This window comes from Clupea harengus, chromosome 4 (assembly GCF_900700415.2).
Source record: "Clupea harengus chromosome 4, Ch_v2.0.2, whole genome shotgun sequence".
Classification (NCBI taxonomy): Eukaryota; Metazoa; Chordata; class Actinopteri; order Clupeiformes; family Clupeidae; genus Clupea; species Clupea harengus.
Window position 1 is genome coordinate 4,497,932 of NC_045155.1, and position 26,924 is coordinate 4,524,855.

At 41.8% G+C, this 26,924-nt stretch overlaps 1 protein-coding gene across 8 annotated transcripts; it reads right to left on the reverse strand.

Moving 5' to 3' along the window:
• Nucleotides 1–1,641: 1,641 nt before the first annotated feature.
• On the reverse strand, nt 1,642–26,924 carry eif4ba (eukaryotic translation initiation factor 4Ba). 8 transcript variants are annotated; one of them, XM_042707596.1, is made up of 15 exons: nt 26,697–26,924; nt 21,710–21,853; nt 19,822–20,027; nt 17,470–17,586; nt 15,992–16,046; nt 15,749–15,889; nt 15,535–15,663; nt 15,188–15,367; nt 14,801–15,056; nt 14,539–14,624; nt 13,221–13,470; nt 12,390–12,427; nt 11,914–12,043; nt 11,092–11,164; nt 1,642–2,826 (listed from the first exon to the last, which is right to left on the reverse strand). In XM_042707596.1, the coding sequence occupies exons 1-15, from the start codon at nt 26,752–26,754 to the stop codon at nt 2,746–2,748; spliced, it is 1,944 nt and encodes a 647-aa protein (XP_042563530.1). In that variant the 5' UTR covers nt 26,755–26,924; the 3' UTR covers nt 1,642–2,745. The 8 variants fall into 8 exon arrangements, with proteins under 8 accessions (XP_042563530.1, XP_042563529.1, XP_042563531.1 ...); XM_042707595.1 differs by having other exon boundaries at nt 12,384–12,427; XM_042707597.1 differs by having other exon boundaries at nt 12,384–12,427; nt 14,801–15,032; nt 26,697–26,922.

A 26,924-nucleotide genomic window follows, 5' to 3' on the forward strand; every position in this document is an offset into this window, starting at 1 on the left:
CAGAACATCAGCATGCTGGTCCAAACTTGAGGACAAACGTGGGTTGTACTATGATCTGAGGGTACAAAAGGTGGAAATGGAACATGACTCTATTCATAGAGTTGATCATGATTCACCGTTGAGGAAGCTGGAGAGGATGGAGGAGGTAAACTGTAATATCCTGTCGTGTCTAGGTGTATAGACGTAAAATGGACAGTAGAGACCAGTGCAGTGGACTGATTGCTCAGTGCAAATGGTGACATGAATACCTTTTTAGAGATTATAGTTTTGTTATATATATATGAAACGTAAATACAAGTAATTACTTCCAAAAAGAATTAGGAATGGTTATCATTACTTTGACATGTGACCTGTTATGCTGGATTTACATACTGCTCACCTAAGTGACATAAAGTTTAGTTCGTTACCTTTAAAGGGAGGCCTTCTTTACATCGGCATGCTACACACAGACACCAGTGAGGATAGAGCAGCTATTCTCATGCTACACACAGACACCAGTGAGACAGTGAGGATAGAGCAGCTATTCTCATGCTACACACAGACACCAGTGAGACAGTGAGGAAAGGGCAGCTACTCTCATGCTACACACAGACACCAGTGAGACAGTGAGGAAAGAGCAGCTACTCTCATGCTACACACAGACACCAGTGAGGAAAGAGCAGCTATTCTCATGCTACACACAGACACCAGTGAGGAAAGGGCAGCTACTCTCATGCTACACACAGACACCAGTGAGACAGTGAGGAAAGAGCAGCTACTCTCATGGGGGGGTTGGATGCACTGCACTCACAAGCACAGCTGTTCCTCCCTGGGAACACAGGGTTCCTGTTGTGTTCTCCCAGGCCTCCTCGTGCAGCAGCATCCCACGGCTCTGTCTGTTTTCCATGTTATTGACCTAAGAACAGAGATGTACCCCGGGGACTCGGGCTAAGTTAATGGGCCTTGTCAGGCTGGGTTAAGGGTAATTTTTTTTGGCGCTGGTCCAGATGAGGGTCAAATGGTCAAAGGGATGTGAATGTGGTGGTTTCATATGCAAGGGATGTGATGGAGACAGAGGGGTGCTTTGTACGCAGTTCAAATCTTTGGGGCCAAAGCCTTGCTATTTTTAGAGTGCCGTTCAGCTCTATCTAAATTCAATGCAAAAGAAAGAAACACTTTTAGTGTTGAAGAATGGCAGGGTCTGAATTCTGAAAAAGAATTGAAGTCTGGTGACTTCATATTTATGCACTTCTTAAAAATCCAACAATTCCTTAGCACTTCCATATCAAAATCATATGGAGTGCGGGTCCATGTTTTTTTTTCAGATGTGAATGTGGCACTCCACAAGCCTAGAGGGATGACTAAGTAATGGATTCCTTACACCCATATGGGTTTCCTCTTGAAACGCCAACATAATGAGTTGATTACAGCAACCCGACATTCCCATGGTGGGGACTTGCAAGTCTGTTTACATTTTCATGGGAGTCGCGAATAGTGGGTCCTTTCAGAGCCCCTCTGAGCTGTGCATACAACGCTAAGAGTTTGGAGTCATAGTTCATCGCCGACTGTGGACTCACAAGGAACAGCATGACTTGAATAAAAAAAAAATGCTTGTGCATTCTTCCTAGACAGCTTACAGTTGTATCATGACATAAGCATTCCTAGGGACATCCGATTTGTTTTAATGTGAAAACAGTACTGAGACACAGTGCAGAGAGAAATAAACAACACAGTAATACTGATTCCTCCATTTCAATGACAGTGCTTTCACAGTCCTATAAAAATACCAACTCTGAATCTTTTGCGCTTTTCAAAGCTTTACTGTGGCGTTTTCACACTGATTCCAGTAATCCGACCACAAACTTAGAGCAAATATCAAGATCAAGATGGCAAAAGCCACATTTTCTAGCTTCCTCAATGTCTTGAGTTTATTCTTGCCTCCTTTGTTCTTTATCACTAACTATACAAGAGTAAGGCATTTGTAAGCAGTGTTAGGCTGCTAAGTTCAGCAAGTTGCAGATGAATAAACATACCACTTCTGTCTGAAGCTTATTTTTAAGGAGACATTTACGAAGTACATATGTCTGGAGTACATCTTTATCAATATCTGCGGGTCATCATCTCAGGGTGGAACCCTACTATGCATATGGATGAGGTATACCTGCTAACGATATACCATTTACACCAAGAAACACTCTCGAGGCTTGAAATAACTTACCTGCTCCACATACAGTACATGACCTACCAGGCCAGCTGCAGTGGGTGAGGTTCTCGATTTGCTCTACATTGAAACAGTTGAACAGTTGAATTTGACAGATATAGAAATTGATATGTATTACTATCCATAATGTTGCCATCTGCAGTTTGGAATATACAATCACAAAGATGTCATTCTTAAATGGAGGTAGCACTCAAAACCTAATGGAAACAATATTCTGCCTGAGGCTGAAGCTGAACTAGAAGGTTCCCACCAAAAATGCAATGGTGTATGATTGTATGTGTCCCAGCAGTAAGACCATGATTCTTTTTTAACCCTGCTTATTTGTTATAGTCATTTATTCAGCATTTCATTTCCCCTATTTTAAAACAAGTCCAGTATTTCACTAAGTTTGGGTACAGTCCATAAGAGAAGAGTTGGGTTGCGGGGGTATGGTTTCGTTTTCACTTTAGATGTAGGACAAGAGTTGGGGAACACGTCCCTCAGTGCTGTTGCTTCAAAGTATCTGGAGATCTGATTGTTTCCACTGCACCTCATTCCTCCTCTTCTCAATCCACACTGCCATCGGTGTCATCTCCTTGATCACCAGCCATTAGCAAGGCGGCGTACTTACTGGCTGTGCTGAATTTCTGCGTAAACAAAAAAAACAAGAGAAAGTTCATGCAGAGTAGCACAGTTTTTCTGGCAGTTATTCAGACAGTAACAGGTTGGGCTGATTACTAAAGATGTCCCAGCAGGTGGTACTTTTCTCCTTCACCAATAGCACACTATGCTGCAGCTCCACATCTGCCGCTTGATGGTTCACTACAGCACAGCTTTTTAAAAATGAAAAAGTGACCTTCCCTCCTATGGCCAAACTCCAGAGCTATTTCAAGAGTTGAATGCTCTTGGCTACAATGTGGTGACTGTGAAAGACTTCATTTTTGTGATTTCATCAAGTTCATTTATGGTTTTTTGTTTTTGTAATTACTTAGAATTTTCTCTCATGCTTGTTGGCTTCCAAAACGTATCATGTTGAAGAGGACCAAATGTTGTTACTGTAAGAGGTGAATAGAGGCTCGAGGGACCTTTACCATGCAGGACATTTACTGAAAAGAGCCCAGTTGATGAAAAGATATCTCAGCTCTCAAATCCTAATTTAGTTTGGTTGCAATTAGAAAACGTGCAAATTAGTTTCAGTTTTAATTTTTGTTTAAGTTTTTGATACATTTCAGTGGAGTTTTATTTTCAATAATAGTGGTTGGGTTGAAAAGACAGTAGCTTTGTGCGTGAAATTTCTCATGTTCTACTGTACAGCCCAGAGACACAGGAGACCTTGAATTGTTAGGGTAACATAAGCTGAATATGAGATAATGAAGGTAATGAAGAACTCAATGTATTTGTGTATTTGTGACAGGTGAATGTAACGGAGAAGGCTTCTAGTAAAAAAATATACAAGTACTTCATAAGCCCCCCCCCCCCCTTTGTCCGGTAAACATCTTGTGACTGTCAAGAACATTTTCTATAACGCACTGCTACATATTACATTGTTATTGAATTAATGTATCTATTTTCACCATTACATCACTGAATTAGGTCCCACTTGTGTTTAGCACTGATGGCCAGCAATGGGACATGTTCATTAAAGTGATCACAGGGTGGCAAGGGTTGAATTGGAACTGACAACCCAAGTTTCAGCTCAACAACCACAGACATGAATAGAAGCGGAACGGTTTCAGTCAAAACAGTGACTGGATAAACTGTAACAACCGATGGCAAAACCAATTCATATTTTACACTGTAAAAAAAACTTCTGGGGAAATGTAAATACAATATAGTTAAATGCATCAATTCCACATAAATTTAATAAGTTCTCTCATTCTCTCTAATAAGTAAGGGTTAATGAATGGCACAGCGTTCAACGTCGTGGCCGCATTACCACCTGGAACATGCCTCATTTTCTGCTACCTGAACGCCATGAACTCCATTATCGCGTTGGACGCCATGAACTCCATTGTCGCGGTTGCCACACTTGCATTAGGTTAATTTACAGATATAATTTCCACGTTTTGATCACTAAAGCTGACTTGTTTGTAGAACTACTTCTTTCCACCACATACTGAGTCTTTTCTCAAGAGGACAAACTGCCATGACTAGTTCTAAATGGATGGCTACTTTGACCAAAGCCCAGTCGTTAGTTCCATATCCCAGTATTCTGTTGAGCCTTAGCTTTGCAAAATCACTGTGGTCCTTAGCCCAAATGTAGTGTAACAGTACTAACACACTGGGGGCATCACGCAAGAAGCACAAGATCTCAGTTTTTAATTGGGTTTTGGGGGATAGCCCTGCTACTTTGAGATCCCATCTATTTTTGCTGCTGTCCTTTGTAAGGCAGAGCTTTTAAAATTTGGAGGATGGGAGTTTCTGTTTGGATAAATCCCTCAAAGGTACTGCATTCTGTGTGATTGCTAACCATCTTGGAGCTCGTTTGATAGGTGGGCTCGTTGCAAGTTTTTGTGGGCCACATTTGTGTTGCTTTTGTACAGCAGAACGTTCACAGATTCAGTCATGAAAAAACACGACCACAGTCTGCATGGTGAAGCGGCACTGAATGATTCTACCCAAGCCCATTGTTCTTGTGTTAAACGGCAGTGTGCCATCTCCGCATCTCCGACAGACGTTCTTTTTTTTTTATGTCACCCTCCAGATGTTTCGCATAATTTCTCATATTCTCATAGTCTCAATATTCTTGTCAAGAAATATTTCTCTCTTGAGGAGTTTAATCATTCCATCAGTTGACAGTTTTCCCTACAAGTGGGCCGACAAATCAAACTGCCCATAAGCTGTTTCCACTGAAATGTGCTTCACGAAGAAACATATGAAGCAACGTACATGAGCACTGCTGTTTGTTGCCTTTCATGGTTGGCGTCAAAGTACCTGAAGATGACAGATGACAAAGATGTGTGGCAGCTCATGATGACTCTCAAAGACATTGTTGAGCTTGTTATAGCTCCAATTAATACATGTTACACCTATGTCAAACCCTAGGTTACCTTGACAGTAAGATTGATGAGCACTGGCATAGATGGTGTTCCCAGAATAGCTTAAGTGAAACATTATATTTTTCCTAAGCACCATTTTCTCGTGCATTATACATGGCTCATAACAGCCTTTGGATCTGTAGTGGCTTTGTGAACCATGAGGTTTGAAGGAGAGCGCAGCTTCTTTAAGAAGATTGTACGACAAACCAAAATATTTTGAAGACTATGGCAAAGAAACATCAGTCCAAACATTACATACAATCTCCAGGATTCAAACGTTGTTAGTGTCAGAAATGACCAGATTGGCTGTAGAAGTAATTAAAGAGTGCATTAAAGAGTCCTTAGCAAGAAGGTTCCCCAACGAAGTAGCTGTAAACAAGGCAAATAAAGTGTCCATTTTAGACACTGACTACGCTGTTGTTGCTATTTGGAATAAGTGGATTACCTGATTTTGCATTTTTGAATCATCAGTGCACAGTGTCTCATATTTTGTTGTGAAGTTATTAAGTGCATGGTATGATGAACATTTAAGGAGCTTTGAAGTGGAATACACAAGGCACACTGAAGTTCTTGAACAGCTACAGATGGTCGATGTGTGTCCCTTGGTAGCAGAGTCACAAGCAGACAGATGGCGTCTCGTAAACACTTGTTTACACACATTTGTACGTCAGAATAGGCAATTACACTCAATCTTTTTATATGGCAGTAATGTTGAATTAATGCAATGTCTAAGTGTTTCTAAAAGGGCACACTCAAGAAAGTTGGGACATGTTGTCTTAAATTGAACGATTTTGCTTATTTCATTATTAAACTAAAGCTTTATGAATAACCCAGTCCATTTCAATCATACAAATAATAAGCTCTTATTCCTTCTCTGTTTATTTATTTATTTTCTAAACATGTTTCCAAGGCAGCAGTAATATATCTGCCAGCCTAGTCATGAGTGGTGATTGAACATCATGATATCAGGAAACTGACCCCTCCCTCTGGTATTCCTCAAACAGTTGAAGCCCTTCTGGCAATTATCCTGGTCACATTCTAACTAACTTCAGGGAGATTATTCTCTCATGTACGAGGATACAAATTTTGGGAATGAGTTTTTCACACTGACCACAACAGCAGATAAAATGGAGAAGGGCACAGTCAATATCGTCCAAGTAGACCCCACAGTCACCCGTACCTTGCTCTACTCCAAAACAATCAGATCTGGATACTCCAAATGCAGGGGTTCAGTATTCTGCAGATAAGAGCTGTCCTTGAAGCTCAACAGACATGGTAGTACTTCCAGCTGCTTGCCTTTTAGACCCTTGGGAACACTGTCCCATTTTAATTCGCCAAACAAATACAATTCCTCTCATTCAGGTAAGAATTCCTGTGCTCCGCTTCATATTTGTGAGTAGCTGTATGTTTACCTGAATTTTTTTGCGGTTCGAAATGGGAAACCCTTCTGGTTGATATGACAGACTTAACTGTAGCATTTTAAGGCCTCAAACCTGGAACCTGGCAAACTTTATAGGCAGTACTGTCAAATATTCAACTGCATTTTGATTTATTAGCAATATATTTCAAAATGTAAAAACCAAGAACACCGATACAACAGCCCTAAGCTGCACAGGAGCAGGCAAAGAGCAGCATGCGGTCCGCCACCCCTGTTGTAGATCTCATCTTTCTTAATGATTTTGATTCTTGATTTTAATGATTTAATATTATTACAGTTGTCTTATATGTGTTGCCTAGAAAATTCCCATTAAAATTTTAGAAAGAGTTATATATTACTATCAGATCTGGATAGTCCAAATGCAGGGGCTCAGTATGCATCTGACAATAAAAGACTTGTAACTTGTAACTTGTATATTAAAGGAGCAATATGTAACCCGGCAACAAAGTGATTCTAATCGGTTCTGCATTCCAAATTCTAAATATTGAGGAGCATTGTCCCCTCCCCTTTCTCCTCAGTCTCGAAGCTCATGTGGGTTGGCAGGTCACTGAACCTATACAAACAAGCGTAAGACGAGCTCAATATTAAACTTTGACAATGGCAGGCGATGACACTACACTATAAGTAGATCAGCTAATGTATTCAATTCAAGTCAATTATTTATTTATTTATCCTGGTCCAAGACTGAGAGTACAGAGAGGAAGAGCTAGACAGACAGAGAGAGGAGAGAGTGGCGAAATTTTGGTTGGGTAGAATCAAACATTATCTCTGGCAACCCGGGGTGTTGAAATGGTGCTGGAGAAATGGGCAGTGGGCGGAATCACACAGGCCAAAAACACAAACAGATGTCCCGCTTGGGGATTTTCAAAGGAGAATTTCAGTTATGCATGTTTCTTTAATCTCTGATGACGATCATGATCATTTTATGATTTAGTACAGTAATGAATTACATATTGGTCCTTTAAGAACTAAAAAATGATTTTTTTTTTTTACATTCATTTGCATCCAGAAAGCAGGTAAAATATATGGAGGTAATCTAGGTATGCCTAACCTAATATATTTTAGTAAGGGAAATTTGCAATGTTTGGGTAAAGTTAACTCAATAACATGTAGGGTGTAAAAAAGTATGTGCAAATTGCTGCCTTGTTTTGTGTACATTCCACCAGTTAGTTTTTATAGTGTAGCAACAACACCTGTAGCCTCATCATCATCCTGTTCCCTTATAAAAGGCAACAACAAGCAACAGGAACACATCTGTGCTGAGGTGTTGTCTTAATGCAATTAACTATAGAAATGAGCTGAAAACAGAATTTTAATGGAGTTACATGCATATTCTTCAAATGTGGATTCTGAAACAAGGTCAATCTGCAACTTAAGTTTACTCAGTGAAAAAACAAGCGTCCATGAAGGAGAATTATAAGTTTGCGTATTTGGAAGGCTCCCTCAGCCTTTTGCTCCTGTGACACAAATAACTACAATGTCACTCTAGACAGTGATGCACCACCCTGTAGGGTCTGCATCACAGGAATAAAAATAAACCTAGAGGCGTGCTGGAGGTGGGGGTGTAGGGTGTCATACACTCATCACACCACCGGAGGGGATGAGTGGGAGGTTTTGTTTCTTGAAATTGCTAAAACATTATTTTGGGACCAAATGGACACACCACTGTAATCTTTCATCTGAAAGGGCTGGCAAGGTTGTGAGATGTACAAAAGGGATCCTATAAAATTATGATCGTGGGCATTTGAAACAAGCATTCTGTGAGGTACATTTTAAAATTCATAAGAATTTGCCAGAATGCCTGCCAGAATGCACGGCATAATAGGGACTTGAATGAAAAATGTCAAAATAAGTGATTGGTGTGATTCCCCGAAATTGTATTCTTTCTGTAAAAGCATTCAACCACGGGGGGCACTGTGGCGCAAACAGTAGCCCCGACCACATTCGGGCTTGTCGCCCATGGAGGACTTGGGTTCGAATCCGGCCTGATGTCATTTCTCCTGTCCTCTCCCCACCTCTTCTCCCACTCATTTCCTCGCACACTCTTCACTAATCTATCAATTAAAGGCATAAAAGCCCAAAAACAAATCTTAAAAAAAAAAAAAAGCATTCAACCACCAATCAGCAACCACTGCTATTGGCTCACGTCATGTCCACAAAAAACACTGTTTTGAAATTCAGTCAGTCACAACCATAGTGGCAGTGGAGTAGGGTGCTTGGCTGATTTGTTCAGGGCTATTACATTGTTAGCCTATAATAAATGCAATGAGCAATACAGATGGCCAAAAAGACAAGATATGAATCCTGACCTGCCTGCCGGGAAGTATCATTCATTAAAAAAGACATACGAGACTCACAGTCACTTAAGTTCAGGTTCCACATCTTGGAAACATGCTTGGCAGGTTTCTGCTAACATGAACTGGTCAACAACTGTAAAGTAAGCTTTCAGATAACTGTGCTTGATTCAGTTTGTTTCAAGTATTTGGTTATTGTTTTATTTACAGTCCAATTTTGCTGTGTAACTGCCTATGACGGCCTATTACCACAAGCTTTGTGATTTGTATTAACACTTGGATCTCTTAAATCATTTTGTAAGCATGCAGCATCGCATCAACAGGTTGATGCATAAGAAAGAACCCAAGACTTTCACAAATGTTTCTGGGTTCTGTGCACAACTCTGATGCCGCAATATTATAGTTAATGAAAACTAAGACTTACGGTGGAAACCCATGACACCGTTATGAGCGACGCGATATTTAAATCCCATGCATTTCAATGGGAGCCAAGCCATTGTGACGTAGACCACCGTTTTGGGCGAAGCGACCGATAAAAGTTGGGAAATGTTGAATCCTATGCAAATGAGGAGCGATTTTTCCCGGCAGCGGCCAATCAGATTGTTTGGTGTCGTCTCTGACGGTTTGAAAATTATATTTCCACACGCTACAACACGCCTACTCAAAGCGATGGAAGCGTATCGTGTCGCTGTCATGGGTTTGCACCATTAAACCAAAACCAGCAGTAGAAATAATTGTGTTAACTAATATAAACAATAAAAACGACAGTTTTAAAAACACGAAAACTAAATAAAAACTACAATGAACAATGCCACACAAACTAGAACGAAATAGAATTGTCTTGTTCTGTTTGATTTCTTGAGAGACACTGGCTTAATGTCAAGAACCTGGGATGAATGAAATCAATCACATTTGATGTCATGCATTCTTTGATACTACCCTTTTCAGCTTCTTTTAATCAAGGCTTTCTTCATAATATCAGAAAAACTAAAACTAACACTAAAACTAGAACAAAATAAAAAACTAAACTAAAACTAGCAAATTCCTCACAATACAAATAAAAAATAAAAATAAACTGAAAAAAAAAATCTGTCTGATTGTGTAGGAGGCACTGAATTGCACCACTTTTCTTAAAGATGTAGTCCAGGATTCTTGATCAGTTTCACGAAAGGTTGTTGATATTTGAGCTCAATAGTCGATGAAATTACACCCCTCACTTCTGTGCTTCGAAAGCACCGTGTTGATTGACTGGGATTGTTTATGGCTTGGGCTGAACCACCATGTTTGTTTCCCATTTACAGAGCCAGGACTCCATGAACACTGGAGTTTTTATGAACCCTGAACAAACAGGACCGTGAGGAGCAATTCATCGAATTGACAAAAAGTGTATGGGATTAGAATCATGGACCACACCTTTAAATGGCTGTTTGCTGAATAAAGTATGCACATCAAACAGGAATTATTTGAACCAATAAGCTACTCAAAAGCTTTTTCCTTTCCATTTTCACCGTACAACTGGCTGTTGAGTATTGTCATACCTTACAAAACATGTAAAGAAATAATAATTTTTCATGTTTAATATAGTATTTTAAGGCTTTAAGGGTTATGTTTTAATTCAGGATTTATGGCTCCCAAAATAACCAAATCAGTGGCTTTAAGAGCTTCACAGTGCACAGTGCTTATTGAGAGTTGAAGTTAAAGTTGTATGCTTTTAAAATATGTCACACAACATGAACTTACTGAGTCATGACTAAAATAACATGATAAAAGTGAATGGTGCAGTCTCTGGTGATCCCTACCCCTACTACGCATACATAACACACCTGCCTGGTCTCTGTGGAAAGCATGAGTCACACATAACAGCTTTGATTTGGTGTGAGTTAACCTCTGCTGGGGTGTTAGTGGTGGTCTGGTTTGGGAGAGGGGACACAACCAGAGAGAGAGAGAGGGAGAGAGAGAGAGAGAGGGAGAGAGAGAGAGAGAGAGAGAGAGAGAGGGAGAGAGAGAGAGAGAGAGAGAGAGAGGGAGAGAGAGAGAGAGAGAGAGGGAGAGAGGGAGAGAGAGAGAAAGAGGGAGAGAGGGAGAGAGAGAGGGAAAGAGAGAGAGAGGGAGAGAGAGAGAGAGAGGGAGAGAGAGACTCACAGGGCTAGGAGGTTCCTCATATCTCTTTGGCTCTGGTGTGGGTCTGAGGTCACGCTCTCTTCTGCCGTCCTTTCTACAAGCAACGTACAATAGATGTGATGTACATCTCATGAGAGCATTCATTGTGAAGTCTGTTTTGAACATTAATGTACCTTTTTTTCTTCAAACAAAATAAAGGATGAATGCACAGTTAGGTTATTTTTAAAAAGCAATAGCACTGCTGATCTGAGCAGACCACAACCAGGACCAGACTTTCTATTGGTTTGAGAATGCTAGCAGGCAAGCGGCAGAATGAGGCAGTGCTGACAGCAACCTTGGCAAATGAAAAGCCACACAGGCACACCAGACAGCACAATTCTATCTCTGCTATTAATCACCATGGTTACTGATTCTTAACAATCCCCTGCTTGGACGCAAGACTGCGATACAGAGGTGGAGACACGAAGGAAGGCATGAAAAGCGTCATCAGCACCTCAGTGGTTCTACGTTGCACCACCCCCAAAGGAGAAGACATAGAGCGAAAGTGGTGAGGATTTAAGCAAGCACACAGAGACACAATAAGCTTCAGGATGTGAGATTTCAACCAACCTTATAAATCACTGAACCTGATTCAGGGTAAGGTTGGCAAGTACATGTAAGCTCACCACACACCAAATAAACTTCATGGGGGCTTATGCAGACACACACACACACACACAACACACGCACGCACGCACGCAAGCTGCCTGGCAAGCAGTGCCTGCGGGGAGATGGGCAGAGCCGAAAGAACCCCGTGCCTTTCTACACTAAATGCCCACACAGGGGCGCCACTGATTGGCTGACCTGTCCGCTTCCTTGCGCCGGTCTCGGCTGGCTGCCTCTCCGCGGCCCCTGCCAGCTGGGGGGCCCGTGGCCCCTCCCCGACCTCGTGAGGGGCCCCTGTCTCGGCGCGCGCCGTCAGCCTTGTTCTCATCTAGAAAGGAGAGGCCAACGTTGAGCTGGCAGAAGGGAACCCTAGTGGGGAGGAGGAGGAGGAGGAGGTGGGGAAGCTGCTGAAGGTCCTGAGTCAGGCTCAGGGTTAGGGTTAGGCCACATGAGGTCTGACCACGGTCGCTCTCCCATGGCCGTGTGGTAGCTCTAGCTCTGACCACACACACAAAGCAGCAGAACACGGGGGGGTGGAGACTGAAATGAGTTCTGGTTCTTAAACAGCAGCTCGTGAGGACAGGAAATAAGGGTACTAATTTGAGTAAGTGGGGAGATACTGAGCCCAAAATAATACAATAAGTGGTCCATCAAGCCATTATTCTTACCTTTACCTCTTTGGGGTATTTTCTCATCAGCTGAACTTGGAGAGCTGCAAAAAAAAATATTTGAATGTTTAAACAAATATGTTCTTTATATTCCTACCACATCTTCAATGTCTTTTTCACCAACATATAACAGCACAATATGATTTTTAAGAAATGTAAACACCCTGTAAGTGCACTTCTATTAAGCAAAATGTGGTATTGGAGTGCACTGAAAAACAGGTCCCTAAGAAGTGGCCCTAACAAGGTGTCATTCACTAAAGCAACAATTATGAATAGTTCATTAGCTGTACAACAGCAGCCTTTATTGACTGACAGATGGTGCCAGCACAACACAAAGCAGCAACTATTTCACTCCAACCCACTGAGTCGTGACGCCGTACTAAGTGGTCATGTATCATTAAGAAAGTCACAAGTCATAAGTCATCAGTCTGAAAGATTTGCACTGGTGCTGCAACTTTAGTGTTTCTGGCCTAACACCAACTTAGGCAAAAGGACAAGAGGCTGGCTCTGTGGACACGTGCAACAGCCCTTTCACATGTCCCAGGACCTAGAGGCTAACTTGCATGTCCATATTTAGAAAGGATATAATGGTTTAAAAGAACACATGCTAATACATTGCTGATGGAAATGGGGGTAAAAAGACATTACTTCTTTATTGAAAAAAAGCAGGCTATGAAAATGTATCTTCTCTGTAATAAAAGTCACTTTGTATAAAACAAATGGTCTGCTACATGAGTAAATGTAACAGCCATGCGTAACTTTTATGAGAGGGTGAGAGGTTGATGATGAGTGATGACTGGTCTGGGTCTGTGTGTGTGTGTGTGTGTATACACTGACCTGCTGAGTTTGGGGGGATTGCTGCTACTGGGGGATATGGTGGGCCGGGCGTCTCCCTCACTCGAGCTGGCGCTCATTGTGCTTCGTTTGGCCCAGGCGTTCTCCTTGGGGGGCGGGGCAGGCACCACCTTGAGTGGCAGTGCTTCCTGTCTGGGGGGCGGGGCTTGGCTGCTAGGTGAGGGAGGCTCCTCGTCACGCCCGCTGAGCACCTCATTTTCCACCGAGCGCTCGCTTTCCCTGCGTCGAGAACCTGTAGGAGGGAGGGATGAGAGTGAGCCCGTGCCTCTCTCTTGTCTGCCAGGACATGAGTGAGCCCGATATGCATATTTTCCGAGGTAACTTGAGTGAATTTTCACCTAACAATGGATGACCACCTAAAAGAGGCAGCTGCACGGCCCAGAACTGCTGTGACGCCCCCACACAGAACAGAGGTACTGAGAAAACCCCACTTCTCAAGTGTGGTTAGGGATGGGAATTGATAAGATTTTAGCGATTCCGATTCCATTTTCGATTCTGCTTATCGATCCGATTCCTTATCGATTCTCTTATCAATTGTCATTGGGCAAGGGGAGAAAAAAAAAAAAAAGAGTACAAACGGGTTTATTAACATTAACAGCATAAACAGTATGTTTGTATTCATTTAAATATTTTAAATAACCAAAAACAAACCTAGGTCAACAAATTCTCAAAGTGGAAATGGAGATTATTCATATAGTGAAAGCTGGTTTACACAATGAAACAAATGGCACTAACACAATAGACAGGGTCCGGAGGAGTTTACCTTCGATATTAACAGATGAAGCGCTAACGTTTGCCGCGCTGCCGTTGCTTGGTTGAGATTCATTAATGTTATCGTCACTCCGTAGCGCACCGAAAACATGACATTTCTGCAAAGTTATTGCATGCTGTGTGGACAAATGTTTTTGCATATTGGTAGTATTTCTCAACAAGAACCGGTTCTTGATTCCCATCCCTAAGTGTGGTTAAATGTTCAATAACACCATTGTAAGCCGTGGTGCCTTGTACGGATTTATAGGGCTATAGATTCATCTTCTAACAACTTGTTTGCTTTTATGTCTTATTATGCATGTTTACACTGAAAACTGACAGCAAATTAAATCACATTTAGGGGGGGCACGATAGAATGTATTTGAATGGTTTTGCAGTTGTAACATCCCATAGTATAGCAAACCTCCATTTATGGCCGTTTTCTTTTTTCAAACAGCTGGCGCATCCGATGTCAGTGTAATAGGAATCACTAAAGGACTTGTAGGTCAACAAGATGGATTGTTGAGTGCTAAGGCTCGTGACCTCTTACCTCGGCCTGTCATGCTGCCTGGCTGTGAAGACTCACTTCCTGTCCTGGAGCGTTCGAGTTGGTCCTCGCTGCGCCAGCTGGGGTGCCTGGGGGCATTAAGGGCTAATTTACGGCACAAAGTAATGAGCACAATAAACATTATGAACCATTATGGACCACAAAGGCCGTCCTTTGAAAATAACCTGGTTATGCTACTATGCTCTGACGCAGGCAGGACCTCCATGAGGGCCTCTACGCGAGATGTCTCCCGCCTGGCCCTCACCTCTCTCTGGGCCTGCGCTCGGGCCCCTTGGCCTTCTCTTCTTCCAGCTGTCTCTGCAGCCTCTCCTGCTCCTTCTTCAGCCGCTCCTCCACCTCGCGCTCCTTGGCCGCTGTGTCCACGGGCTTTGCCCCGCCAAAGATGGAGACGGCCCGGTCAGACAGAGCGCTGCTCTGGTCACTGTCTTTTGGCACACTGCGGGGCTTCAGGTTGAGTTTAGGCCTTTGGACAGGACCTGCAGAGTGAGAGATGGGGGATCCTAAAGATCTAGGTGTATAAAAGACTACACCAGGGTAAACCACATACCTGTTTTTATTTAAAAAAAAAAAAAATAAAAAAAAATAAAAAAAAATAAGGCTAAATCTGGATGCCCACACCCAAGATTCTCACCCCGGTCTTCACGCCTCTCATCCCGTCTCTCAAATTTGTCCTCCCGGTCACCGTAACGATCACGTTCACGTTCACCATAGCGATCACGGCCTGCATAGTGATCTCCGCTACTTCTGTAGTCATCCCGTTGAAAGCCGCTGCCAAATGGTCTGCGTCCTCCATCGCTACGCGAACCAAAGCCTTCAGTAATACACAGGAAGAGCACACACACACACACACACACACACACACACACACACACACACACACACACACACACACACACACACACACACACACAAAGGCTCAGTAAGAACATGGTTGATAACACTTTTAGAGTCATCAGATGGATCAAATGGAAGTTATACCTCGGTCATAGTCTCTGCGGTCGCGGTCGTCATAGCGCTCCCTATACCGGTCTCTTCCACCTTCATAGCGTTCGGTGTCTCGTCGTGACCCATCTCGGAATCGATCTGACTCGAACCGGTCACGGGAACCTGCAGGGTGCCACGCGGTGATGGTGTCAGTGTCTGAGCATGCACGAGAGAAACACTCCTCACAGTGTGCTTCAGGTCAGCTTACGTTCTCCGGAAGACTCGTCTTTCCACGGCCCGTTGTCTGTGTCGGAGCTGGGCCTGGCCCGCCAGTCTGAGTCCGTCTTGTCTGGACCGTCGTCCCCGCCCCTGTTCCGATCCCGTCCCGACATAGAGCGGTCGTCTCGCTCTGACGTGCACAGGCAACACATAACAAATTGATTCGCAACCCTGTGTGGCATGATTGTGCTTCATCAAATGGCTTTGTGATCAACCAGTAAAATCCACACACCTTTATCATTGGACTGATCTGCGATGTCCACTCTGATCCTCCGATTGCCCAAGTTCTGAGGACAGTGAAAGAGAGACAGAAGGGAATAAGGGGGGAATGTACAGTCAAACACAGTATTTACATTTGTTTCCTCTGAGGTTTAAATGCAAAAATGTAACTATATCACATGTGCCATCTAGTGGTAATAAATTAGTAGTTATTGTTGTAATTGTTGTATTGTTGTTATCTGAATTTTTTTCAAATCTAACTTTAAGTTACTGTACTGAGCAGAAGTTATAGGAACTTTTGTTGTTACACAAAACATTTTTTCGCTTTTAGCATTAGAATGTCCTTTGGAAAATAGTGAAGTATTCCAGTCAGACATGTATATGGCATTACAGAGAGAAAGTAACAAAGTAACAGACACGATCAAAAAACGAAAGGCCATAAGCTCAGAACGGGCAGAATCAAGTTTCATTTGGGATTACAGAAAGAGACAGAAAGAATCAAGACAGCCCAGATCCACTGAAGAACTGTGAAATGATCTCCGAAATGCTTGAAACAACCTACCTGCTAAGTACCGTAACGAAACTGCGCAAGTGTACAAGCAAACTAATGCTGTCTCTAAGACAAAGGGACAGGTTGCACCAAACATTGATTTGCTTCAATTTTTTTCTGGTTTACTGTACTTGGTATGTTGTCATTTGATAAAAGTAAAAACTATACATGTCATTATTTTTGAAAGCATTCTCACATTACAGCAATTTGTCACAAGTGCCTAAAACTTTTGCACGGTACTGTGCTCATGAACATCTGCAGGGTTTAGTACTGTTATTGAGCTGATTATTTCCATGTGTGCCGCAGTCATTTGCCTCATTCTCCAGTTATGCATACACTCTAGGGCCATGTCCATGACTCATATACACATTTGACAGTGTACAGAATAACAGTCCTGCTCAAAGTGTATTATATTTTCCCAGTGAGAAAGCACAAATGGCTTTTGCCTATGGTGATTTTAAGTTAGACTGCAATATGTAGCCAGATTGGACAATCTGGAGAGCAACCTGTTAACAATATTAGCAAATGCTGTGATATTTGACATTCATCTGTAGGTTGTTATTCCGAATATAGCCTTTTGCCCTCATGTAGTTTAGTACAATTGAATTAGCAAGGTAAGACATGCAGCTACATCAGTTTATAGAAAAACACGACTGTCATGTCTGAACTGGCATCATTGCACCACTAAAACAACAGAGCCTGTGATATTGTAAATTCATTCCTGCAGTCCATTTATAAATATATATTTCTTCTTTTTATAACACACTGCAACTACAAATGTTACCTTCGATAGAAGACTGGCTAGAAAAGCATCAACATTAGCAAAGGAACCATGTTTGGCACAGTTACATTTTTAATGCTCGGCCCAAAACAAAACACAACCTTAAATTTCAAGTTTACACCTCAAGGACAACACGCATTTATGAGATGGATGGTCTGACCTCCTCGTTCAGGCTGAGAGCGCGCAGCAGTGAGTCCACATCATCAAACTCTGCATAGCCGAAGCCCTTGAGCCGCTCTGGGTTACTGGGCTCTCTAGGGAGACGTACTGCGCTGATCTGCACAGAAAGACAGACCAGATGACAGTGTTACTGTGATTATCTCTCACGTACACAGAGACACCACGGACAGGAACAGGGGACGGGAGGGGAAGAGAGAGAGAGAGAGAGAGCGAGCGAGAGAGAAAGAGAGCAAGAGAGACGTGCCCTTTCCTCAATGCAAACATGCACAGAAACAAGAATGTCAGATACACCAATGAGCAGTTCACCTGAGGACTATGTTTACCACTACCTCTATCTCACTGCTGACTAAAGGACTGAAGACCCTCTATCTCACTGCTGACTAAAGGACAATACACGGCTCCTAAATATGTTTACTAGAAATATATATCCATAACTTCCACCATGTCTCGTCATAAAATGTAACGAGGATCAAATAACTTTTTATCACAGAATAAAATACAGATTTTGTTGTACGTAAAATAATTTCTATAGCTATCTTAAGTAGCAGTCTTATTTGTGATGTGAGCTAGAGATACTGTAATAACTTGTTTCAGAAGTATTTAAAAGGCATATTATGCACCATTTTCAGGTTTGTTATTGCATGTAACTACTTTTACATCCTACCATTAAATGTGATGGCATATGGGCACGTGAAAGACAGGTAAACACACCTGCCATTTCCTCTCGCCCCCTAAGCCATTGTGAAATTCTAAGAACATCATCAGCACCATACCACCAAATATACTGCAAGCTAGCCAACTAACTCTTATCAGTCCCACCTGTGCTGTTGTTGTCCATTTACCTCTAGTTAGCTTGCTTACTGGAAACGCCTTACTGTCACATTATATAAGCCCGTCCTTCTCCCTCTCTGGTTCTTGCCAAATAAATTCTGTACAGAGCTCATGCAGAGGAAATGTGCATGAGGCTGCCTCATCCCATAAATGAGCAGCAGTGTGATGGGTTATTTAAGAGCACCTGTGCAAACTACTTAGTGAAATGGACACTTCTTTAACAAAGACTGCGTCATTTTGATGAGCATTAAAAATCAATTAACTGACTGAGTCGCAATGTTTAACATAGATCATAATTTCATAGATCTTCCTTTTCCTTTTGCTCACACATAGACTATATTTCTATATTGTGTTAATGAACTGCTTTCCTCTGCAAAGAAGCATTGACAGGGTCTTGAAGTACACTATGTAGCTTTAGTTGTAAAAAAAAGGTAATTCTGAAGAAAATGGGGAAAGAATCTGTTTCACAATATTCCAGTGCAGCGCTTCTTTGTTTCAGATGGTTTTATACATGTGGAATGTTCAGAATATACTAGTGCTGTCAGTTTAACGCGTTATTAATGGCGTTAACGCAAACCCATTTTAACGCCGTTAATTTTTTTATCGCGATATTAACGCGATTTTTTTTATATATAATTTTTTTTTTTTTAGATTAACATTCTTTTTGGCCTCGCAGACTGTGTAGTAGGCTAACGTTACGGTTTGAGTGAATGGTGAGCGCGATACGGCGAAATGGATGATAAAAAGCTTCTGAATGGAAAGTTTACTTTTAAAAGTTGTGTTGTGCAAAATAAGTGAGCTTCACTGTTGTCTGAAAATGTCAACAGGCAGCTGGCTGAAAGCAAAGAAGTAGTAGGCTTACCTTTTATTGGTAACCTAACTGTTACAGTTCACTGTTTCTGAAATAAGAGGCCTGACTGCTATGTTCCCAGCAAACTTGGAAAGAAGAAAATATTAAGCCATGGTTTAATTGCACTATAGGCTGAGTCCTTGTTTACCTGAAATGTGCACTTTATAATTTTATTTTGTACCGCCCTGTTTGGCAATGTTGGTTTTCAATAAAAAAAAAACATTTGCATAAAGCAAGCCAATCCACTTTTCAATGTTGATAAGGGCATTAAAATAAAAATAAAATGATGGAAAAAATAAATAAACAAACGGACATTTAGAATAGATAAGAATTTGCGATTAATCGCGATTAATTTTGAGTTAACTATGACATAAATGCGATTAATCGCGATTAAATATTTTAATCGTTTGACAGCACTAGAATATACATAAAACAAAAATGCATAATGTAAACAAAAGATGCTCCGAAGTGCACAGAAACCTAAAAGCCATTTAAATAAGTAACTACACACTGCTGCTTCATAACAGAATTAGTCATTTATGCCAATTACTTCAGCAACAACCCTTTGTCCACAAAAACTCAAACGTGACAGTGTGTGAATCTAAACCTTCGTGTCAGCCATCTCCCACCGAGCAGCTCCGCTTCACTCACGCTGAGGCCGCGGAAGAAGTCCTTGATGGAGTCCTCGGTGACGTCATAGGGCAGGTTGCCCAGGAAGGCTGTGTAGGGGGGGCTGCTGGGCAGACGCGAGCGGTCGATGTTTGGCTCCCGGGCAGCCCGTGGCGCCGTGGGCAAGATGGAGCGGTCGATGGGCGGTGCCCGGTACATGTCATCCTCTGTGTGCCAAGAGGTGGACACTGCAGGGAAGGATGTGATGGGGACAGATCAATTTAGTTTGCTTTGTCATGTCATTTCCTTGTTTCTTGTACAATGGATATTGTTTGCCAGGCATAGAGTCTTTGATGTAGCCCAAACCTCTGGAGATGAAGCTCAATTAGATCAACTCCAATCTACATGAGCACCCTGACCCCAGGGGAAGCGCAAACACTAAAACATTCCTCAAAATAAGATAAGCTTTTTGTGATCAAGGAGCTGCATAATTTGATTTTAAATATGAAATTAGTATATCACCGAAGGACATAGTATTTTGTATCTCAGCCTTTTATCTTATTGCCTTATGTAACTGTATTAATGCTGTGTTCAAGAACTGCCATTTGGGACTACACTCCTTAATAAGTACACAGTTATAGATTGATACGTTTTATCACCATAGCCCATGCCCGTCGCCATGTTTCCAAAAGGCAGCATGAGTAAGTGTTTGAGCACTGTTTTTTTTCCGTCCTGTTTTTACATATTTGGATGTGAACTTTTTGACATTCTTTTAGAAACACAGACCACATCAGCAGAGGGCAAGATGGAGCTAACGAACAGAAGAGCAGGGGCAATACAGAACAAAAGTTTGATGGAGAACAGGGACATGTCCTTTAAAATCCTGCATGATGAAGAACATGCAATACAGAACAGAGGTTTGGTGGAGAACAAGGACAAGTCCATTCTATTTATGATCATCAAATTGGCCTGAATAACTGATGTTTTTCATGAACAGAAGACCTCGGGCAGTTCTAAAAGCACTACCAACCGTTTCCTTTTCCTTTTAGTCTGACAGAAGAGGCTGTGTGTATCCGGTCTAATGTCTGTGACCAAACAAATAAGAGTGAGACACATCAACAGCTGGAGGGGGTGCATTTCTCTCTTAGTGGTCTCACACAGCCAGTTGTATATTACAATCAGAGGATGCCCATGGAGGAATTGTATCTAGTTATGTGTAGGAATCTCTCATTTGTTTTGAAACCTCTAACTCAATCAAACGCTTGACGATTTAATCAGAAAACAGCAAAGGTGGGTGATGCTTTTCTCGTGTTGTGGATGAGTCTTAAAAGAAAAAAGCAAGCTTTATTCACATCGGCTCTCACTACAAAAAGAAAATTTCAGTGAGTCACCCTCATCTGTATACTTGTGTCACGTAGTGCTAAGGTGTCGTCTGGCCCTGAGAGGTTGGTTTCAGAAGAGCGTGAGATAATAGTGAGCAGTGAGTATGTCTCATTTGAGCTCATCATGTCTCATTTGAACTCCTCTACAAAACCATCATCATTCATTCATTCATTGTTTATTCAGGGAAATTGACATCATGAAAGAACAAAGCAGACAGTATAAACATGGGGTCATAAACCATGAACACAAACGCAAGCAGATGTAGACAGAAGAACAGAGCACTCGGCAGTGAGCACAGAGTGAGAATGTGATGGCTGTTAGCACACTGGTGAATGGTGCTTTTTTAGTTTTTTTTTTTCATACAAAGGCAATCAACTATTTCAGTCATCATAATCACGGTAATATTTCCACTGTATGGCTCCACAGGGAATTTATTCTATAAAAAGAGATTTTTTGAGATGGATAAAAGGTGAAGTAAATTAGACAGGCTACATCATACTTGATGCAATTCGACATGCACAGTGAATTTATGGTGGGGAAAACTCACCATCTCCCTCCAGGTCATCTGTCTCATCAGCCCAGCTTGTGGGCTTCGTGGGAGGGTAGCTGGGAGGAGGGTTTCCTCCACTGTCCTCCGCCAGGAAGTCAGTGAGGGTTAGGGTCTTCCCCTTCTTAGTCGTCTTCTTCTTACCTGCAAAGTGAGGGAACAAGAAGGACTAAGCCTAGGACAAATCCTTCATCACAGCTATTATATGACTTATATATGATTTATTATAGACCTCTGCTGAAAACACTAACACCTTCATCAGAAGTGGCCATTAAACTAGACTAGACATACAGATTTGACTGCTCAGTTTAACCCAATAATTTAACCCAATCAGCTGTGGGGTTGTTAGGCTTAGGCATCCAAGACTACAGCCCTGAATGTTTTATGAATAGCCCCGGATTTAAAAAAATAAAATAAAAATAAGAATAATAAAAAAAATAGCCCTGTAACTATTCATCTGTCATTCTGATCATGCATTCAAGCCCTAGAAAATATGATATTGTTGTTCAAATATGCAAGTAGGTTTTGGGTCTTTTCACTTGTCAACGCAGCAGCAGATCTACTTCACACTACTTTGTACACATTCACTAAGGCAAGTCTTGAAAGCTACGGATGTAAGAAACTTTTTCCAAAAGAAAAAGGATGAAGGCAACGAGGCGCAGAACAGGCGAGGCGAGGCGAGGCGAGGTGAGGTGAGGTGAGGCAGAGGAAGAGTTATCTCCTGTTGCGGCAGATGACTCAGAACGTGAGAGTGCCACTGCATCACCTACAAGCTCAGGTTGGTGAAGAAGTGGGCTCTTTAGCTAGCTAACAAGTCTAGTGCAGTGGTGCTCAAACGTTGTCGTCACACAGCAAACCATGTATGAGAACAAGTATTTCTAAGGCACACCTTTAGATATGATTATAGCTATGTAAATCTTCATAAATAAGACAAATTCCAAGGCACACCAGAGTGCGACAGCACACAATCTGAGAACCACTGGTCTAGCTGCTCAGCACTCTTTGTAATTTTAATGTGGAACATGGGCTAAGCATAGAGAGTGGGTGACCTTACAATACCTTTGTAGAATCCAATTGATGCGTTTTCAAGCCAAAATTAGTTTCCCCTGAATCAAATGCATGAAACATATGCAACTCTACAACTGATCTGGCGTTTGAATAATGTATTCCACTTAGATGGGTAGCTATGTAGGTAGTTACCAGGTTCCCATAGTTCATTTTTGATAGCAAGCAGAAATGTCAAGCTAGAAACAGATCATTACATGCTTCCACTGCCAGCAGCAAGGTAGGCTGCTTATAATCACTTATTATGATTATTAGAATTACTATTGTTATGGAGAGAGTACAGAACCCACTGATTACACTGCAGTAAGTAACAAATAGCAACAGAATGCTGATTGATGCAGGCCTATGTGTTGTTGTGTTGAATGTTGATTGATGTAGGCCTATGTGTTGTTGTGTTAAATGCTGATAGATGTAAGCCTATTTGTTGTTGGGTTGAATGCTGATTGATGTAAACCTATGTGTTGTTGTGTTGAATGCTGATTGATGTAGGCCTATGTGTTGTTGTGTTGAATGCTGATTGATGTAGGCCTATGTGTTGTTGTGTTGAATGCTGATTGATGTAGGCCTATGTGTTGTTGTGTTGAATGTTGGCCTGTAGCTGGCATCCAGTTGTTGCCTGTGTGACTGTTAGCCCATATGGAGTAATGAGCAATGGTGACTATTTAGCCCGTGTAGGATGAAGTGGAATAGTACATTAATAGTTGCTTCTGTATTATCTGATACTGGTTGGTGTGTTCAAACAATTGGTTAAGTCTATGCTATAAACTAAATTGATATATGTATATTATGTGTTTATGATCTAATCTTCTAGGGTTAGGGTAAAATTAAAGATTTGGTTAGAATATGTATGATTGCAGGACAGGAGAGATGAGAACGGAGAGAACAGAAGGAGAGCGCAGAGTAGAGGAAGAGTGGTAGACAGATGAGACACTGAAAGAGCTGCTGAAGAGGTGAAGTGAAGAGTATCAGATAGACAGACAAGACATGGAGTTAACCCAGTTTGTCACACTTCATAAGGAGCACAATAGAAGCAAAGGCTTTGGCACAAGGGATGACACATTTTCAAAACTGAACAAAGCATTGGCAACATATAATCTAGCATATGCCTGCTTCATCAATGTCAAGGGTCTTATTTTTCTCTTTTGCTGCTGCTGAAAGTAAATGTAATAACAAAGTTGAAGGAGAACTCAGATTGCACTCATTTTGTTTATTTTGAGGTCATGAGGTAAAAGTCAGCCTATGCAACTGACTGGAATCTTTTGGTAGAGCGCTGTCTCACATCTTATATTCATTGAACTCTGAAATAACTTGAAAATGGTGCAAGTATCTGGTGAAAATGTAAAGCTAAATCCCCAATGTTTCATGATCCTAACAACGCCTCTGCTTATCAGTGATGCAAAAAATAATAACTCCTGAGACACACTTAACTGCAGCCAAATGAATGCAAGTTGCATCTTCCCCAAAAAGATGCAATTATGTGATTTCAATGAGAACGTCTTCTCTTTGTGCACCTGGTTCATAAACGCAGAAAGTGCGTGGTCTGTCTAGCATTGACCTGCAGTTCGTTCACACACAACCACAACCACGAGCCTGCATTTGCTGAGCCCTTACAGCTCTTCCTGCCCAGCCAAGATCAATGGCATCTAAAACAAGTGGCGTGGGTGAGAGGAGGGGCTAGTGTTGCTTTTATTTTGACAACCAACTTTACAGAGGGAGGTTGTTTTTCTCTGCAAGCAGGGGGCTACACTGCTGCCACCCCCATATGCCATTGTGGTAAAAGTGTGCTGTCAGGGAATTCCACTGGTGCACCACTGAATCAAGTGTTTACAGCTCTGCCATGAACTCCCAAGCAAGCCACTGGGACCAAAACAACACAGCTGCAACAAACATAGATGGTTTGAGGTCATATGAATCTCTCAGTCTAACCTGAAGTCTCCAAATGTATTATATATATATACAGTCACATCAATCTCTCACTCTTGTCAATCTCTCACTCCCCTCTAGGAACCAGATCTGGCTATTGGTGGCTTCTTTCTCAGTCTTGTGCATCAAGAAAAAAAAAACCCATTAGGATCATTGCACTTCCCTTACAAAGACACTGACGTAGGGGTGCGAAAGTAAAAAGTCAAAAGGACATTCCCTCTCGTCTATTCTTGGATGGTATCACGATGATACAACATTACCAAGGCCCAACCATCACCCATTAAGTGGCAGAAGCATAACTGCTGCCTTAAATATTTGTAGTACTACCCAAAGTGATTTGTCGAAAGAACATGGCTTACTTTTGTTTAAAAACCGATGTTGTCCTTCCCTATCTTTTTCATAAAAAAAAAAAAAAAACAGCAATGCATGCCCATTTGCCACGGGACGGTCATGAGGCAAACTGCAGAAGACGTTCGAATGGGAACAAAGCAAGACTGTTGCATCCAAAATGTAACAACCGAGATAGCTATGCATGCAAAATAACACAGTTGCTATCTAACACGTAAAGATGGCCTTTTCAAAACAAATGACACATGCCTGAGCCCCCTCCCTCCAGAAGTCCATGTGTGAACTTCGTATAGCCACAACATAGAGAGCCCCTCCCTCGGCCTATGCGCCTACGCTTGGTAAACAAATTGAGAGTTTTCATGCGTGGCAACAATACCAATCCTGTATCTAAAGGCCAGCTATGCCTGTTGACAGTGAATGCATTCAATCCAAATGTACTCCAAAGACCAGAGTAAGTTGCAGTACAATACAGCATGGCAGTTCGGTTGAACTGTCTATCGTTTACCATCGCTGAACAAAAACTTCCCATGACAGGCTGCAGAAAATACAATCATGACTTTTGAGCAATACCAATAAAAAAACAACACGGCATGCCACCTTGTCGTTCAAACAAATACAACAGCCAACTGGTAGATAGGGTACAATGTGGATTTTGCAAACATTGCTTGTGAGCTTGCTAGCTGAAAAATGGCTATCGCTAGCCCTTACTGGTGCAGTTTCTACGCAGCGTCCTCGCCAAAGCAACCCTTTTTTATGCAACTATCTTTTAGTCACAGCAAAACGCATGACACCTACAACTGGCTGCGAATACCCCTTTATGACTGTAAAATACCATAAAAGCGGGTTTTGATACTACCCAATTTTTTTGTTATAATTGCTATACTGGTGCAAGCAGAGACCACATAATCCTCACCTGACGCCGCCATGACGGAGAACTACTGCGTGTCATATTCCCGGATCGAGGCGTCATCGACTCACTATCGGCGCATTACCTGGTGCCATGCTGAGCCGCGAGCCGCGTATCCATGCACTGTATTGTGCGAAGACCATTTCTTCACGTAAACTAATACAAGTTTTGCTCGGCATAATAAGCCTACCAAACCTGTTATTTATGTTCATTTCCAGATCATCCCCTGACCCGCCCCGTCCACTGGAACCACAACACGAATTCATCTGAAATCATGTCATAGCCTGTTCTTTTCAGAATTTAGTCTAACAGGCTAACAAACAGAAATACTTATTTCTCCCTAAATTCTCAAATTATGTTTGTTCTCGCATATCGTTTAAATCGTATATCGTAGCTGCACTACAGAATACTGACTTTGGTTTAAAAACAAAGTTCGTTCTCATTTAGTCGTATGGTGTTTCCGACAAATATCGTTTTTAGTCTTTTCAGTCCACATGGAGACCTGAATTTTTTTTTGGTAACAGACAGCTTGTAATTAGTGTGGCAAAATAAGATTACAAGTAAGAAAGCTGACCTTTAATGGCCAGCACAATAGCATGGCCCCTTGTAATATGTTCAACAATTCTTTTTCTACTTTACCATGGGCCATGGTGTTGTACACATTTTGTATGTGCAAATGTATATACATCTTTAGGAGTCAAACACACCTTAATTTGAAATAAAACGCAGTGCAAAATATCCTACCTGGTGTTAAAGTCCAACTCCCTGACGATTCCAAATCAATGCCCATGAGTGACAGCATGTTCAGGCGTCTCTGTCATCCTTGTCCTTAGTTCATTTTTAATTCTGGACATTTGCGAAAAAGACCATTCTCTCTGGCAGTTGCTGACAGGAAGCATCAGATACAGTCTTGCAATGTATACGTTGTGAAATGTTGACTGTAATTGTTTTCAGAAGTTTCGATGGAGGAGT

What these genes read in the sequence shown, in the direction of transcription:
- eif4ba (XM_042707595.1), bottom strand. Translation starts at nt 26,754, where the DNA reads ATGCTGTCACTCATGGGCATTGATTTGGAATCGTCAGGGAGTTGGACT. An exon ending in AGATCAGTCCAATGATAAAG is followed by an intron (nt 15,890 to 15,991) that starts GTGTGTGGATTT and finishes TGTGCACGTCAG; the next exon opens with AGCGAGACGACCGCTCTATG. An exon ending in AATCCCCCCAAACTCAGCAG is followed by an intron (nt 12,428 to 13,220) that starts GTCAGTGTATAC and finishes TTTTTTTTGCAG; the next exon opens with CTCTCCAAGTTCAGCTGATG.